A 19,180-nucleotide genomic window follows, 5' to 3' on the forward strand; every position below is an offset into this window, starting at 1 on the left:
AGTGGTTTTATTTTGCATTTACCTGATGACTAATGATGTTGGGCATCTTTTCATGTGCTTTAATTGCCATTCATATATCTTTTTTGGTGGATTATCTGTCCAGATCTTATGTCTTTTTAAAAATTGGGTTGTTTGTTTTCTTATTGTTGAGTTTTGAGAGTCCTTTATGTATTCTGGATATAAATCCTTTATGAGATGTATGCTTTGCAAAGATTTTCTCTCAGTCTGTGGCTTATCATCCTCTTTACAGTGTCTTTTTTTTTTTTTTTTCAGTGTCTTTTAAAGAACAGAAAGTTTTAATTTTTCTGAAGTCCAGTTTATCAATTTGTTCTTTTATGGGTCATGCTTTTGGTATCATGTATAAGGAATCTTTGCCTAACCCAAGCTTACACAAACATTTTCTCCTACCTTTCCTTCTAGAAGTTTTATAGTTTTAGGTTTTACATTTAGGCCTATGATCTGTTTTGTATTAATTTTTGTATATGGTATTAAGTATGGATTTTAGTTCTTTTTTGTGCTTGTGGATGTCCCAATTGTTCTGGAACCATTTGTTGAAAATTCTATCCTTTCTCCACTTCATTGCCTTGAACCTTTTGTCAAAAATCAGTTGTCCATATAAACATGGGTTTATTTATGAACTCTCTATTCTTTTTTTCTTTTATTTTTATGGCTGTGTTGGGTCTTCGTTTCTGTGCGAGGGCTTTCTCTAGTTGTGGCAAGTGGGGGCCACTCTTCATCACGGTGCGCGGGCCTCTCACTATCGCAGCCTCTCTTGTTGCGGAGCACAGGCTCCAGACGCGCAGGCTCAGTAATTGTGGCTCACGGGCCTAGTTGCTCCGCGGCACGTGGGATCTTCCCAGACCAGGGCTCAAACCCGTGTCCCCTGCATTGGCAGGCAGATTCTCAACCACTGCGCCACCAGGGAAGCCCCCTGAACTCTCTATTCTGATCTACTGATCTATTTGTCTGTCTTTATGTCAATGCCATGCTATTTTGATTACAATAGCCTTATAGTTATTCTTTCAGTCAGATAGTATTAGCCCTCCAACTTTGTTTTTCTTTTTCAAAGTTGTTTTGGCTGTTTGTCCTTGAACCCGCTTGTCAATTTCTACAAAAAACCCTACTGGGATTTTGACTGAGATTGCATCAGATCTATAGATTAGTTTGAGAGAGCTGACATCTTAACAATATTTAGTTTTCTGACCTATGGACAAAGTATATGTCTCCATTTATTCAGGAGATAACACTTTCTCTCAGCAATGTTTTGTAGTTTTCAGGATACAGGTCTTTCATATATTTTGTCATATTTATTTCTAAGCATTTCATAGGTTTTGTTCCTATTGTAAATAGTATTTTTAAAATTGTGGGAAAATATGCATAACATAAATTTTACTATTACATGGTATTAAAAATTTAATTCCTGATTGTTTCTTTATATAGAAATATAATTGATTTTATATATTGATCTTGTATTCTGCAACGTTGCTAAACTCACTTATCAGTAGGATACCATCAGATTTTCAAATTAGACAATCATGTCTGCTGGTAAAGAAAGTTTAACTTTTTCTTTTCCAACCAGGATGCCTTTAAAAAATCTTTTTCTTATTTGATTGCCCTAGTTAGTATCACCAGTACAGTGTTGAAGAGAAGTGGTAAGAGCAGACATCTTCGTCTTATTTCTGATATTAAAGGGAAAGCATTCAGTCTTTCGCCATTAAATATAACATTCGCTGTGGGTTTTTTTTGTTTGTTTGTTTTTGTAAAAGGTCTTTGTTAGATCAAGGAAGCTACCTTCTATTCCTAGTTTTCTGAGCACTTTGATCAGAAATGCGTGTTGGATTTTATCAAATGAGTTTACTGTGTCTTTTGAGATGATTGCCTGGTTTTTATATTTTTGTTTGCTAATGTGATAAATTATATTGACTGATTTTTCCATGTTAAACTAACTGCATTCTTGGGATAAACCCCACTTTGTCATCTTCTTAATATATGGTTGGATTTTACTTTTTAAAAATTTTATTTTTTATTTTTCTATTAAAATGTTTAAATGGAAGTATAGTTGATTTACAGTATTATATTAGTTTCAGGTGTACAGCATAGTGATTTAGTGTTTTTTACAGATTGTACTCCATTAAAAGTTATTACAAGGTAATGGCTATGATTTCCTGAGCTATACAATATATCCTTGTTGCTTATCTATTTTATACATAGTAGTTTGTATCTCTTAATCCCACATCCCTAATTTTCCCCTTTCTCCCCTTCCCTCTTCCATTTGGTAACCACTAGTTTGTTTTCTATATTTCCTATTTGCTAAAACTTTGTTTCAAACTTGTGCACCTTTGTTAGTGAAGGATATTGGTTTGTCATTTTCTTTTCTTGAAATATCTTTGTTTTTGGTATCAGGATAATGCTGGCCTCATAGAATGCGTTGGGAAGTATTCCTCTTCAATTTTTTCAGAAGATTTCATACAGAATTGTTATATTTTTCCTTGAATATTTGGGAGAATTCACCAGTAAAGCCATTTGAGCCTGGTGTTTTCCTTGTGGGACGGGTTTGTTTTTTTTTTTTCCTACAGTATCAATTTCTTTAATAGGTATAGGTTATTTACTTCTTCTCTAGTGAGCTTTTGTAGTTTGTGTCTTCAAGGAATTTGTCCATTACATTAAGTTGTCAAATTTACTGGCATACATTTGCTCATAACATTCCCTTATTATTCTTTTAATATGCCTTAAATCTGTAATGATGTCTCATTCCTGATGTTGGTAATTTGTGTCTTCTCTCTTTTTTCTACTGATCTTTTTAGATTTTATTAATTTTATTGATCTTCTCAAAGAATCAGTATTTGGTTTCAAGGAGATTCTCTATTGTTGTTTATTTTATTGACTTTTACTCTGAACTTTATTTCTTCTGCTTACTTAGGGTTTAATTTGCTCTTTTTTTCTACTTCGTTAAGGTGGAAGCTAAGGATATTGATTCAAGACCTTTCTTTTTTTTTCTAATATAGGCATTTAGTGCTATAAATTTCCTCTAGACCCTGCTTTAGCAGCATTTCACAAATTCTAGTGTGTTGTGGTTTTTTGCTTTTTTCCAACTGATTTATTCATAGCATAGACAGAGTGAAAATATCTAAAATGAAAACACAACTGATGGTAAATGCTTATTTTCACCTTTTTGGGGGGCCTGATACAGTCTTTAATAACTTAGCATCCCTTAATGTGTTCCAACTTGAGGGATTATTTTTGCCTTAGAAATGCATACTTCTGAAATCTGTCTTATATCTTAGTATTGGTTCTTCACTATCTTAGATGATGTGTTTTGTTTTTATTTTCATTCAGCTTAAAATACTTTGTTTCCTTTTTGATATCTTCTTTGATTCATGAATTATTGAGAAGCAAGTTATTTAGTTTCCAAATATTGGGGATTTTTTTAGAGATTTTTCTGTTATTGATTTGCATTTCAAATCCATTGTGGTCTGAGGACATACTTTATATTTAATATTTTAAAAATATTTTAAGACTTTTAAAGAAATGTACCTGAACATGATCTATCTTGGTAAATGTTCCATGTGCCCTTAGCATTTGTTGGGTAGAGTGTTCTATAAAATTCAGTCTGGCCATGTTGGTTTATGGTTGTTCAACTCTACTATATCTTTGCTGATTTTCTGCCTACTTGTTCTATCAATTAACGAGAGAGGAGTATTTAAATTTCCAACTATAATTGTGGATTTACCTATTTCTCCTTGCAATTAATTCTGTGAGTTTTTGCTTCATGTCTTTTGAAAGTCTGTTAACTAGGTGCATACAGATTTAGGATTATTATGTCTTCTTGATTAGCTGACCTCTTTATTATTATGAAATGAGCTTCTTTATCCCTGGTAATATTCATTGCCTTGAAATCTACTTTGATATTAATATAGCTTTCTTTTGAGAATTGTTAGTTTGGTGTTTCTTTTTCCATCTCTTTATTTTTAACCTATTTGTGCTTTTCTATTTAAAGTGCATTTCTTATAGACAGCATATGGTTGAGCCCGATTTTTTTTTTTTTTGCAATAAGACAGTCTCTGCCTTTTAATTGGGGTGTTTAAACCATTTACATTGAATATGTTTATTAATATGGTTAGATCTGAGTCCATTATCTTGCTGTTCATTTCCTGTTTTTCCCATCTGTTCTTTGTTCACTCTTCCTTATTTTCTACCCTCTTTTGGATTAATGAGTATTTTTTATAATTCCAGTTTATCTTCTTTATTGGCTTAACTTTTTGCTTTGTTATTTTAGTGGTTGTTTTAGGAGATAAAATATACATCTTTAACTTATCACAGTCTATTTTCAAGAGATAATAGTACCTCTTGCCACATGTAGTATAAGAACCTCCCAACAGTGTATTTCCATTTCTGCCCTCTCAACCTTAGTTTCACTCTCTGCACAGTGGCCTGGAAATTTTCTCACAGCCATAAGCTGGGGCAGTTGTATGATTTGCCTCATTTGTTTACCAGCTCTCAAGATCACTGTCCATTGTAGGCTGATGTCCAGTGTCTTGAAAACCATTGTTTCATATGTTTTGTCTTTTTTTTTTTTGGTTGTTTCATGAGGCAGGGTGAATTCCATCCCTGTTACTTCATCTTGGCCTGAAGCAGAAGTCTTAGTTTAATCATCTTTTGCTTTGCTTGAATGTTTTCATACTATTCTTCTTGGCCCAGTCTAAATCTACTGCAGTTTGTACTTTAGTTGGTTCCAGAGAGATCTTTCTAAAATAAATATCTGACCAGGTCTCTGCTTTTCAGTGGCTCCCCATTTCTTTTTTAAATAATGAAACAAACATGCTAAGACACCAAATTTCCGTGTGGAGTAAATATTACTAAATGGAACCTGGAGAAATAAAGGTATTGCGAAAAATTTTACAAGTAAATTCCTACATAATCATATATAGTAACCATATATTATTTTGAAAAGATAAATATTGATTTTTCTATTGGTCAGGTAACAATTTGTATAGAACTAGCTTTTAATTTAAATCGCAACTGCTGTCTCATTTGGAACTCAATAAAATATTGAAAGCTCAGTAGTTGTTGACAAAATTAATTATTACAGGGCTTCCCTGGTGGCGCAGTGGTCAAGAATCCGCCTGCCAATGCAGGGGACACGGGTTCGAGCCCTGGTCTGGGAAGATCCCACATGCCTCAGAGCAACTAAGCCCGTGAGCCACAACTACTGAGCCTGCGCTCTAGAGCCCGTGAGCCACAACTGCTGAACCCGTGTGCTGCAACTGCTGAGCCCGTGTGCTGCAACTGCTGAAGCCTGCGTGCCTGGAGCCCGTGCTCTGTGACAAGAGAAGCCATCACAATAAGAAGCCCACGCACCGCAATGAAGAGTAGCCCCTGCTTACCACAACTAGAGAAAGCCCGCTCGCAGCAACGAAGATCCAACGCAGCCAAAAATAAAATAAATAAATTTATTTGAAAAGATTAATTATTACAGAAAATGCCACTGATTTTTTCACGTTTATCTATGAGATGTTAGTCAGATGCATTGACATTAAACGCCCACTTGTAATCTCAAAATGAATTACCTCAATTAGGAAAAAAAGATCAATATGTACATATATGTAAAAATCTGGTTGTCTTCTCTTATATTCTGAGAATTTCTTAATATTTTCATGCTGCCATTCCTTACTCACCTCTGTAGTATTGGCCTCAGTAGGTACTGTTTCTCTCTTCCAATTTGTGCAAACATGCCTGCAAAAAACAAACAAACAAAATTAACTGAATACTTTCTACATACCAGGCATTGTGCCAGATTACTTTAGCATACCAGGCTCAGGCTCATTTCTGTGCTCCACTTATTTTCATATTTTCTACCACTGTCTATCACACCTCCTTCTCTGTACCTGCACTGATTTATCTGCAGTTATTACGATATGCCATTCTCTTTCATCCCTTGATGCTTTCTCATATACTGTACCCTTTGTCTTCCTTTGTTGATCTGGTTAAATTCTACTTGATAATTAAGACTCAATTTAAGTATACCCTTCTTTAGGAAATCTTCCCTGAAAATCACAGGCTAGGTTAGGTGCCTTCTGTGTTCCCACAGCCTCTTTACATTTATCTCATCACAGCACTTAGCACACTAATTGCAACTATCTGTTCCCCTGCCTTTTTATTTCCCCACCAGACTGCTTGAGGGCATTATCTTATATGATTGCATATCTTAACACATAGCCCAGGACCTGGCCCAGAGCAGGGATGTGGAAGACAGGAGTTTGTCCTTGGGTCTGCCATTGTGTGATGTTATACAAGTTGTTTGGCTCATTCAACATTCCAAAGTCTAGGTTCCCTTACTACTCTGCAGCCATGATACTAGTCTTTCTCTAATCTGGTCTCTGCTAGCCACGTAGCTTCTTTATAGGTGGTGTTCATTAGTATGTCCTTTTGGGCTCTGGCAGACTTGGTTTTTGCCAGGTAGCCTAGTGGGCCTATCACATGAGGCCTAAGTAAAAGGGCCAGATTCTTTTTGTAGTAATGGTTTAGGGCTTGGTATTGATACCATGTTAGAAAACTAACATAGTATCTGCCTCACTCTAGGCTCAGATGACAAACTGCTAGTGAGAGCCAGAGGGAAACCACTCAGAGAAAAACCACAGGTCTAGGCTGCAAACTATCTTTAGGGAGGGCCACTTTGGTAAGATTCTGTAGGTGTCTTGGAATGCTCTCTCTCCATAGTAGTCAGATAAGAAGCTAGGCTTTGTGATGCATTTTCTGACTCACTCTGGCAATCAGTCACTCGTTTTTCTGTGCCCTCACATCACCCCATACATCCCTCTTACCTAGCACTTATCACACTGTATTATACTCATTTAATTTCCTATATGTCTCCTTCTCTAGAAAAGAGCCCTTGATGATGGAGATCATCCAGATTGATCTCTGTAACCAACCAAAGATCTACTAGAGTAGAAGCCAGTGAAAGCTTAGTGAATGAAGGAATGAATGAATGGTGATAATAATGGATAATATTTGTTTAGCACTTACTGTATGCTAGGAACTTCTCATATCTTCATTACACTCTTATGATGTGAGAACTCTGATTCTCACCATTAGGTGACAGAATGAGGCACAGAAAGGTTAGGTAACTTGTCTATGATCTTACATCTAGTAAGTAGCAAATCTTGAATTCAATCCAAGTCACTTGGTTCCAAAGTCCAAATTCTTAACCATTGTGCTGTATCTGACTGGCTGACCAAAAGACTGACCAAAGGCTGACCAAGTGACCAACTAACTGACTAACAGCTGTGTGAAAGAGAGGCAAAGAAGGTACTGGTAACTTTTCTGCCAGACATAGTTCTTTTGGGATGTAAGTTTGAAACTACAAAAGTGAGGGCTTTTTTTGGAGGCACCACCAGTCCATTAGGGGAAAGACCTACTGATTCAGGAGCCCATTTCTTACTGCTTATTCTTTCTCTGACAAGAAAAAGGATTGGCCAAGGCCAAGGATCTGTTCTGGCATATCCCTGGAGGTATCACTATAGCTCATGTACTAGGAGTAATACTTACTGTTCCATCTGCCTGGAATGCCCTTCCCCCAAGTATCCACATGGCTCATGACTTCATTTTATTTTCTCCTCAAATGTCATCTCGTCAAAGAGGCCTTCCTTGATCTGGTCTGATATAGCACTACTCTTTATCCTCTTTCCCTGCTTGATTTTTCTTCTTGTATTTATCACTACCCAACATACAATTATTTGTTATAGTGTTTTAGTTTGTCTCTCTCCACCAGAATATAAACACTAGGAATCTGCGACTCTTTTGTGCACTGTTACATTCCTAGCTTCTAGAGCGGTGCCTGGTAAGTAGTAGGTACTCAATAAAAATTTCCCCCCAATGAATAAATGATTTTGGAGTTTTGGACCAACTGCTTTCAAGGCCTTTTATCATTTGGCCTCAGCAGTGCCTCACCCTCCTTGTCCCTATGTATAACCCTTGGACTCCAGGCAAACGGGAGTCAGAGTTCTCTGAACAGGCCCCACACTTTATAGTTCTGTGTCTTTGCTCATGATTTTAAAATGGGCTCCAAAGAGTTTCAATAAGTGAAGAGGTAGAGCTGGATTTTTAAGGGTTAGTTGGTGTTTATCAGGCCAGGAAGAGGGAAGAGAGCTTTTCCAGAAACAGCAAAGACCTAGAAGTCTGAGAGCAACGTTCACGGATAAATAAGTAAATAGTGCAAGATACTGATTCTAGAAGAAGACTGAGAAGCTAAAAGCTATAACAGAGGCAGCATGTAGGGTAAAGCTGGGAAGTTTGGGTCAATGGTTTCCAACTGTACAAGACAATCAACTGGGGTGCCCCAAGAGAATATAATAGCTTGTATTTATATTGCATTTATTTTTATCTCATTTAATTTTTATGTATGTTTTACAATATACCTAATGTTAGTACATATATCTAATTTATAAACAGATATTCATATATTGGCAATGTGTGCTCAAAATTTTTTTACATGTAGATTATGTCATTAGAAAGCTTGGAGGCTACATAGTCAGTCACCTTGTGCGTTTCTTTTATAAAGGACTATTTGTTGTGGAAAACTCCAGGGGTTGGCTCTCTCTGATTCTGTGTAGTATTGTTTGTCATTTTGCCCAGAGATGTAGTCTTTGATGTCTCTAGGAGCAAAATGGCTTAGGGGGATGAGAGAATCATGACCTTAGAAAATTCTCTCTTGCTTGCATGTCCTCCTGGGGTTTGGTTGTGTGAGTCATTTGGAGTCTCTATCTGTACTAAGCTCCCCTGGCCAAATTCTGTCTCCTTTTGCTGTCAGCCACAGCTCTCTGTACTTGCTGTTACCTTCTTCCTTACTTTGGCTCAGGGATTCTTCCCATTTTCTCTTTTGGAATGAAAAAGCAGAACAAGATTTTTCACTTTTACGTACTTGAACCTTAGGAACAAGGGGCCCTAATATCTCACCTTGACTGTTGAGTGAGATCTTCATGCTGGGACACAGGGTTGCTCTCTGACAAGGATGCAGCTCGTCCTGGCTTACTTTGTTCAGACTGCAGTGACTCTGAGTGGGCAACACCATACTGCCAAGCCTTACCTAGGTAGGGCCTCTGCCAGGTAACAGAATAATATGTGGAGCACAAAACCCAGAAAACAAGCGCCTTGAGGTTTGTCCTGACATGCTGAAGTCATCCTTTTCCGCAAAGCTTAGTTCTGTAGGGACTATGTTCAGAGGCCATCCTTATTGGAGTGTAGTGGTCCCCTTACAGACCCTCTGCCTCACTTAGTGTAGTGTTTAGAGCAGTAGTTCTCAGTGGGGGGCAGTTTTGTTCCCCAGGGAGCGTTTGGCAGTATCTGGAGACATTTTTGATTGTTATGACTGGCAGCATGCTACTGGCATCTGGTGGGTAGATGCCAGGGCTATTGTTAAACATCCTACAAAACATAGGACAGCCCCCAACAACAAAGAATTAACCTGTCCAAAAGGTCAGTGCTGCAGAGACTGAGAAACCCCGGTCTAGAGTGACTCCTGACTGTCTCCACTGCAGTGTAGGGCACAAGTGGAGGAGTTCCTGCATGTCAAGCATTTATGCTCAGGCTTGTATCAGATTGTCTTCCCCGTAGACAAAAGACCCTTGTGGCACCGCTGGCCTCAAGCCTTTCAAGCAAAAATACGTGACGTGGCCTTTCTACTCCATACGCCATGCTGGGTGAGGCCGAGCTCCCTTGACAGTAGCGGCAGGAATGTGTTCTCTGCACTTTGCAGGCTAGCACTTGTCTGTCTGCCTCACATCTTGTGCCACTCTGCTAGGCCTTCATTACCTAACACTCTGGACCGTAGCAAGTGATCATGTTTATAATGTATGTGGAGATATATTCATTTTCAGGAACAAAAGGCCAGTCTATTCTACTTTCCTCAACACTTCTTTAACCCCAGTTCTGTCATCCCTCCTTTCCTAAGCCCTAGAATTTGAGCATATCTCTTGGAAATTAATCTTTCTCTTCCCTCCAATGTATTCTAGTCTGGAAATTAGATATTCAACCAGACAATGACTAAGCACTCACCGCCTAAGCCTCCGGGATCTTGTCTTCTAGGACACAATCAATCTGAGTGCACTAGACCTGCCTCATTTCCTCTCCTGGAACCTTTCCTGTGCCTCTGCAAATGGTCTAATCTACCTTCAAAGTCTCTTGGCTTCAGAACTTTCCTCCTGAGCTCCAGCAGCTTCTTGGGGACATGGAGAGATTAGAGCATTTTTGTCTTCTATTGTTTCATTCGGAATGTCTTTCTGAGCGTCTGCTTTGTACCGTGTGCTGGGCTCCCCTATGGGAGGTAGAAGGATGAAGGGTCAGGGCCCAGCCTTCCAACTTCTCTAGTTTATATGAGAGTGACAGAAACAACCTAAGATCTGAGGTGTGCCTACCAGAGGAATGCTGATTTTTGGGCAAGCATTTCAGAAGTTAACCTCCACCTGAGCTGTATATTTGTCTGGGAAGATTGTGGCTGCTGTCTGGAGGCCCACATTCAGAACATTTCTGGAACTCCTCATTTAGGGTAGTTACTCTTTCAGTAAATTCTTACTGATGCCACTGTATAAGAGGCACTATTTTAATGACAAAGGGGTGAGCTAAAATGAATAGGATGTGGTCCCTGCCTTCAATGTCTCCTGACTATTAAGGGGAAATTAGAAAGTATTCTGATGAAGTACAGTTTTGGGGAAAGGTATGTATCTTAAGAGAGGAGGGTGATAAATCTCACCATTTTATTCTGCTTCAAAACTTCTTTGGCTTCTTGCTGCTCACAGCAGTAGTGTTCAACTTGAGGAATGTACAAATTCCTTTTAAGGGAAATCATTTATCTTGGGCCTGCAAAGCTGGTTTATTTAATGGTATTTAAATATGTAGAAACATAAAATGAGGTTTAAGTTGCTATATAAAATTTGTGTACAAATATAAACAAAAACACACTGATACATTAAATAAAAGCAAATTTCAAATCCAATAAAATGACATGTTTTTGCTGGAACCCAGTTGCTCCCATCCAAGGCTCTTTAAGTTCAGCATAGCTGTATTACTGGGTGCTATGTGGTGACTCAGTCCTCCCACCATTTTTCTCTATTCAAGCTCCTATGAAACTTTGATTTATATAATACATCATGACATCATTTGACTTTTACTTGGCTTGAACATATTCCTTGCATGTTAAGTCCTCTTCTGTTCTTTTATTGTTGATTCTTGATAAAGTATGGAGATAAATTTGTTATATATGTGGCTAAATACCACACAAATATTAAAATTATTTTACAAGGATTATTTTTATAGTTGTCCATTTAAAAAAATCACAGTCTTATAGTATTGAGGAAATGATTAGGTACAGTGGTCCATGTATGGTAATGACATGATTTGCCATGTTGTGAATGATCACTCAGTAATTGTTTCAGTTAGAATTGGCTCCTGCTGTGACAGAAAATCTTTTCAATCTGATATAAGCAAAAGGGGAAATTTACTTTTTGCACAAAACTGAAAAATGTGTGAATAGGGCTGTCTACAGGTGTGATCTCATTCAGGGCTTAAGTGATGTCATCTGGATCCATCACTTGGCTCAGATTTGCCTTTGTATGAAGCTTTCCAGCAGTGTCAGGGAGGATATACGTATGTGTGTATGTGTGTGTGTGTCTCTCTCTCTATATATATCCTTTATATATATTATTTATATAAACTTTAAAATGTTATATACGTATGATATTTATGACATAATGGCTAGGGCAAGGGCTATGACGCCAGACTGCTTGAGTCCAAAATTGGCTTTACCAATTCCTGGCTGGATAATTTTGGGAAAGTTACATGACCTTTTTGTGTGTCAGTTTCTTCATCTGTAAAATAGGGATAAAGTGGAACATATCCTTCATATGGTAGTTGCAAAGATTAGTGAGCTAATATATGTGAAGTGCTTAGCACAGTACCTGTTATATAGTAAGTGCTATGTAAATGATGGCTTCTATTAATATCATTTGTTATTATTATATTACAATAATATATAATATAATACTATATATAATATAGTGTATTATATAATAATTAAGGATTATTTTATCCCAGATACCTGAATAGTGGTAGAACAAGTCCATCCCCTATAGGTCAAACAAAAAGTACTGTATGTATTCCTTTCATACTTGGGATTTTATGGGAGAGAGATCTGTTAAACACGTAGACATGTGGTGAATGTTAAGGTCGTTGAGATTGTGACAGTAAGAACAAGCAGTGCTTGCATTCTGGAGTCATGGCTTTGCTTATCTCTTCCCGCAGTATACAACTGGACCGTGGATGAGGTGGTGCAGTGGCTGATCACATATGTGGAGCTGCCTCAGTATGAGGAGACCTTCCGGAAGCTGCAGCTCAGCGGCCATGCCATGCCGAGGTCAGGAAGGGACTGGGTTCTCTCATTGGGGGTGCGGGGAATGGGCTGGGGTCGGCTTGCCCTCATGTTGCTCTCACCTGTTAACTGAAGTTTCACCCCTTTCAGGGCAGAATCTGTAGACTTCTCACATTTACTGTGCACTTGCTAGAAAGCATATGGACACTTCACATCTATTCTCTTATTTAACATTTCTATCAATCCTGGGACTAGTACTAATAGCTACCATTTATTGAGTGCTTAGTATATGCCAGCCACTCTACTCAACACTTTATGTACAGTATCTCATTTAATTCTTACATCAATCCTGTAAGGTAGGTATTATTGTATCTAGATGATGAACCTGGCCTAGTAACTTTTCCAAGGTCACATGGCTAGTTAGAGGCAAAACTGCGATTTGAACCTAGATCTGGGTAGACTTCAAAGCCTGTGTTTTTCTCTTTTCTTTTGCTGTCCCCCCAGCAGTTGCCTCTTTCATTGCCCAGGGGACTCAGGGCTCTTTTAACCTCCCCGGAACTATCCATCTGCAGTTTATCTGCTGTAAAGAACCGGTGCAGAGGTGGGGGCTGACTACCATTGGCCCCAGTCTCCTCTCTGGAATGACTCTTCCAACAGCTGTTATGCCCTAGCTCTGCCTCCCTTTCAGGCACAATGTACTAGCACTTGGGGTGGGTGTGGGGAGGGGATGGAATACTGCTTGGACTTCTTGTTATGTCAAACTAGTGCCATATGTCATTCAGTCATTAATCCATTCACTTATTCATTCACCCAGTATTTACTGGGTACCTGCTCTGTGCCAAGCACTTGTGCTGGGTGCTGGGGATAAAGATGACAACAACCTGCCCTTGCCCTCAAAGGGCTTACTGTCTGGTAAGTGCTGATTATGTATCATCTGTCATCTTATTATGTAGGTGCATCTGGTTATGGGCTTCAGCAAAGGGGAGAGGGGAAGGTGAAGCTGTTGGAATGCCCACACATTGCAGCCTCCAGCCGCAGGACTACCGGGCACTGCTGTCCGGGCCTAGCTGAGCTGGCTGGTCCCTCCTCTGCTGCCTGCAACCTCTTATTCACAGCTTCTCCCTACTCTGGAGAGAATAATAATCTTCATGTTTGTACATCCCTTTATAGAGTACTTTCCTACCTATTATTTCAGTTGATTCTCACAATTCTGGGAGGAAGGAATTATTATCCCAACTTTTGGGCAAGCAAACTGAACTTCAAATATTTTATGATTTTTCAAAGCTGGTAAGTGGCAGAGCTGGGATTTGAACTCAGGTCTGCCTGGATCTAAGTGCCCTGCTTTTTTCACTGCATCTTCCTCTTGCCCCATGTAGTTTGAAAATAGGCTTCCTGGAAATACTCAGTTTAGTTCTATTTAACAAAACTTTACCAAGCACTTACCATGTGCCATGCTCTCTCCTGGGCCCTGAGGACAAAGAAATGCATTAGACCTCACATTGGCCTTGAGGAACTCCATGTTCCGTGGAAAAGACAGACAATTAAACAGATGATTGACCATGAAGCTCCAGGATTTAGGTTTCTTTCCCATGGAAATAGCAGTATTGCCTTTTGGATCCCTGGCCTATTCCATCTTGAAGAACGGCTATGGCTTCGATTAAAACTGTAAAACATACGGTAAGAAGTCAGTTCTCAGGCAGTGTGCTCACTTGGCCATTCTGTGACTAGGATTAGATCCAAGACCAGACCCAGCCAGGCTGGGCATAGGGGTAGAGGTAAACAAGCTGTGGTACCTTAGTGAAAGCAGGAAGCATAGAGCATTCAGAGCGTAGGGTGTGGGGTAGAGTGTGGGCGCTTCTAGGCCCATCCCTAGGCAGCGTGGTATAATGGGACGGATCTAGCAGATTTGCGTTGTATCCTGCCTTTGCCACTTACTTGCTGTGTGACTTTGGGCAAGCTACTTACCTCTAAGTCTCGTTTTTCTTATCTGTAAAGTGGAGCTAATAATAGAACTGGGTTCTTAAAGTGTGAGGACTAAATGAGGTATTGTATGTAAAGTGTCAGAACAGTATGAGATATACACAGCTACTTATTAAATGTTAGCTCCTTTCTCATTTCTCATTGCTTAGAAGTTCATAGGTTTCTTTGACAAACAGAATGTAGAAAAGATGACACTTATTTTGATCGGTTAGATGAAGGGGCCAGTACACCTGGTAGAAGTGCTCTAAACAGGAGCCCCAAGAACTCCCAGCTTTGTAGGAAGCATGTGATTTACATAAGTAAAAGAAGGAAATTGAGGCCCCAGGGGAGAGACCAAGCTGCTTATGGTCAGACAAGTGAGTCACTGACGGAGCTGGGACCAGAAACTCGTTCTCCTGACCACCTCCACCCCCACCCCCATCACAGTGTCTCACTGCCTCTCTTGTGGGTGGGCTTGATCGCTTCCCAGGGCTAGAGAAAGAAGTAGCTACGCCTGCATGCCCAGGCAGGAGTATAAATGACACACTGATGTCAGAAGCTTCTTTTCTACCTAGGGAAACAAAGCTATGAATCAGAAAAGAGCACTAACCTTAGTACAGTAGGTAATGCTCACTTGTGGGACCCAGATCAGTGGTTTTTCAACCTTTCATATCTTATACCCCTCTCCTTCTGTATCTACTATGTTCCAGCAGAAGAGAAACAAAGTCCCGTTTTTTCCTACATCATTTCCTTGTTTATAGATCCTCTCTTATTAAGTTATTATTAACAGTATGATTAAAGAACATAAGAAATTATAGTAATCTGACTGGGAGTAAATTAGTGTTACTCAAATACAAGATAACAAGACTAATGCAATGCTTGTTGTCAGCAGATTTATATTTAATGACAATGTGTTAGGATAATTCAGAGGTCCCTAGAATCACTGGGTCACGTGGCATAACATTTTGACCTGGGCTGGACAGGCGAATGTATTTACAAATGGTGGGAGTATGGGGACAGGTATGTAGTGGATACTCCCTGGAAGGAGAAGTACAACAGAAAATGTACAGTTGGGTGTGGGAATGGTCACAAATGGGTAATCCTCTGAGAGTAGGATATTCAGGAGATGGTGGACATGGGCAGAAGGGTGAACAAATTCTTGGTGAATGTTATGTGTCCTGTTTACTGCTTGCTGAGATCCACTGGTACAGACTCTGTGTACTAGAGTGCAGAGGGGAGCAATCACCAGGAGCTAGAAGTCATGGAAGTGTTCCTGGGCGAGGTGGGTAGTCCTACCAGGATCCTTCCTGCTTTGCCGGCAGGGAACTGAGCGCCTACTCTTTGTCCCAACAGGCTCGCGGTAACCAACACCACCATGACAGGGACTGTGCTAAAGATGACAGACCGGAGCCATCGGCAGAAGCTGCAGCTGAAGGCCCTGGACACAGTGCTCTTTGGGCCTCCTCTCTGTGAGTCCTGTGGCAAGAAGGGCTGCTGATGTGCCATGGACCCGAAGGCAGTTGGAGTGGCTGGGTTGAGGTCCTGGGTCTGCCCTAAAGGGATAAAATGAATGTTCTAGAGAGGTACACAGTGCTACTGAGATCCAGGGGAGGGATAAAGAAGGCATCCTATAGAAAAGGTGGCATGTGACCTCTGCCTTTAAAGATGGATAGGGTTTTATTCCATGGAGGTGGCAGGAGAGGGCATTCTAGGTGGAGGAAACAACCTGAGCAAGGATACAAACACTAAAATATGAATGGCATGCTCAGGTATAAAAAGTAACCCCAAAGGGGCTGAGTGCCATTAGCTGTTCCTGCTCTCGCTGTGGATATGCAGAGGGTATGAACTGATTGCTGAACATTTTGTGTCCTTGGACAAACAAACGGGATTAAGCAGGCTTTCACTGAATCAATAGAGACACACTCAGACTAAGGAAGTTTGGTCCCTTCAACCCAGGGTTAGTTGAGGGTATTAGGTGCTTCAACTCCTGAAGATCTGCAAGGTGGGAATGGCCAACCTTGCCAACCTTTTTTATTCTAAGTGAACTCAACACAGAAGTAGTAAGATTTCTTAGAAAATCAGTCTTGACCAAACAGGCTCTTAGGGCCTATTCCCTGCTCTTCGGGAGCTGTTGGCATCAATTGAGGATGCCAGCAGCAGAATGCTATACAGCCAAGAACTAGTCCAGAGAAGCAGCTGGCAGGCAGGGTCAGGGGCAGTATAACATTTCCCTGTCCGTGCATTTGGCTTGACAAGTGCCCAAGCTGATGTCTCAATAGAGGTGGATGGGTCTGTACTTTCTGTGGTTTAAAAAAATTTTAATAGACTTTATTTATTTGGCCACGCGGCTTGTGGGTTCTTAGTTCCCCAACCAGGGATCGAACCCAGGCCCACAGCAGTGAAAGCCCGAGTCCCAACCACCGGACCACCAGGGAATTCCCTATTTTCATTTTTTTAATTAAAAAAAATTTTTTTTTTAGCCACACTGCACGGCATCCTAGTTCCCCGACCAGGGATTGAACCTGTGCCCCCTGCAGTGGAAGCACGGAGTCTTAACCACTAGACCGCCAGGGAAGTCCCTAGACTTTATTTTTTAGAGTATCTTTAGGTTTACATCAGAACTGAGTGGAAGCTACAGAGATTTTCCATATACCTCCTGCCCGCATACATGCACAGCCTCCCCCATTATCAGCATCCTCACCACAGTGGTACACTGTAACAACTGCTGAACCTGCACTGACACAGCATTATCACCCAGAGTCCATAGTTTACATTAAGGTTCACTCTTGGTGTTGTGCAGTCTGTGGATTTCGACAAATGTGTAATGATGTGTATCCGTCTGTGTGGTGTCATACAGAATGGTTTCACTGCCCTAAAGATCCTCTGTGCTCCACCTATTTATGCCGCTCTCCTCCTCAACCCCTGGCAATCACTGATTTTTTACTTCTCCATAGTTTTGCCTTTTCCAGAAAGTCTATATCTTTTGAAAGCGTGAAACAGAGCAACATGGGAGAAGACCATTTCCATCCCCTTTGTTGCCCTGTTTTTGGTCCTAGGACACATTTTTTCTTGTCATTCATTTATAAGTTTCGAATATATGACACAACAAAGGCACTACTCTTTATATGAGGCCCACCCTGTGTACTGAGCAATGGCCTTTCATTCATTCACTAACATTTATTGAGCACCTACTGTGTACCACTATGCATGACAGGGTCCCTGCGCTCAAGAATTTCCATCTAAATGGAGATTGGCATGTCAACAAATTGAATAAATGGTCAACAAATACAGTGGTATAACTGTCGTGTAAGTCATTCCATAGTTCAGGTGGGAGCACAAAGTAGGGAGGAGTTTTCAATTGCAGACCAAGAAGCTTTATGGAGAGGATCACTCTTGAGCTGACTCTTGAAAAATGGGAAGTGGCTTTATTAAACTCTCTCCATTAACAGCCTATTCCCCTCTCTTTGTATACACCAGCAAGAACACTTCTGCCAGAAGAATCAAACCCAGCAGTGAAAGCTAGGCTATCTTTGCAGAGGCTCTCCCCTGTCACACCTAAGTTAGGGGAGGCCTCCGGCAGCCTGAAAGTCTTCCTTAGTCTTCTGAGACATATTAACAGACTGTTACATGTTCTGTATCAAAATAGGATTTACCATATCTGAAAGGGTGCATTAGAAACTGCAGGTTAAAGTCAGCAAGGATTGTATATGGAAAAATCATCTAGGGCTGGAGAGCATAGGAACCAGAATCCTGGGTACATACATGGTACTGGGTCCCAGAGGTCAGAGCCAGCAAGAGGGGCCTTGGTGAAGCAGGTTAGACTGATACCAGGACAGGAGTATCTTCTCCTAGACTCATTTCATATAGCCAATAGGTTGCGTATGACCTAATCTAAGGGAGGTCAGAGGTCAGCAGAAAACTGTTTCTGAGATTGGCAGAGCAGGGGTACTAGAGCCAAGAAGATACTTCACACCCACTAGGATAGCTACAATAAAAGCGAAAACAAACAAAAAACAGAAAGTAAGTGTTGGCAGGGGTGTGGAGAAATTAGAACCCTTGCACATTTCTAGTGATTATGTAAAAAGGTTCAGCTACTGTAGAAAATAGTGTTCCTCAAAAAAGTAAACATAGTTATCGTATAACTCAGCGATTCCACGCCTAGGAATGTACCCACAGAACTGAAAACAGTACTGAAACAAGTATATATAAATAGCAGCATTATTCACAATAGCTGAAAAGTAGAAGCAACCCATATATCCATCAATGGATGAATGGATAAATAGTTGTGGTATATAAATACAATGAAATATTACTCAGCCATAAAAAAGAATGAAGTTCTGATACATGCTACAACATGGATGAACCTGGAAAAAAGTGGCCTAAAAAAGTGAAAGAAGTGAAAGAACTGAGGGAGTGAAAGAAGCCAGACATAAAAAAGGACACATATTGTATGATTCCATTTACATGAAATATTCAGAATAGATAAATCCACAGGGACCAAATGCAGATTGGTGGCTGGCAGGGGCTGGAGGGAGTGGGAAATGGGAAGTGACTGGTAATGGGTATGGGATTTCTTTTTGAGGTAATGATAAGGTTCTAACATTAATTGTGCTGATGGTTACACAACCTTGTGAATATGCTAAAAGCACTGAATTGTACAATTTGAAAGAGTGAACTTTAGGGTATGTGGATTATATCTCCATCATCATCATCATCATCATCATCATCATTATATACGACTTGATTTTTTATAACTCCTGGACTTCCATTTAGAGAACTTCTTATAAAGTTTAGGAAAGCACCTTGGTCTCTTCAGAATTGCCACTCACTGTGTGACCTTGTGTAGGTCACTTTTCTCAGTAT

General features: G+C 40.1%; 1 protein-coding gene across 10 annotated transcripts in view; it reads left to right on the plus strand.

Annotated features, from left to right (window-relative positions):
* Nucleotides 1-19,180, plus strand: part of STIM1 (stromal interaction molecule 1) — a 199,438-nt gene that overhangs the window by 151,963 nt on the left and 28,295 nt on the right. For all 10 annotated transcript variants that reach the window (XR_014250450.1, XM_082411380.1, XM_082411382.1 and 7 more), the window contains exons 4-5: nt 12,292-12,403; nt 15,671-15,786. Coding sequence is in view for 9 of the 10 variants with exons in the window: in XM_082411380.1 (XP_082267506.1) it covers nt 12,292-12,403; nt 15,671-15,786 (228 nt within the window). In the remaining variant the exon portion in view is untranslated. The remainder of the gene's footprint in view (nt 1-12,291; nt 12,404-15,670; nt 15,787-19,180) is intronic.

This window comes from Balaenoptera physalus (assembly GCF_965194825.1).
Source record: "Balaenoptera physalus genome assembly, chromosome: 10".
In the NCBI taxonomy this organism is placed as follows: domain Eukaryota; kingdom Metazoa; phylum Chordata; class Mammalia; order Artiodactyla; family Balaenopteridae; genus Balaenoptera; species Balaenoptera physalus.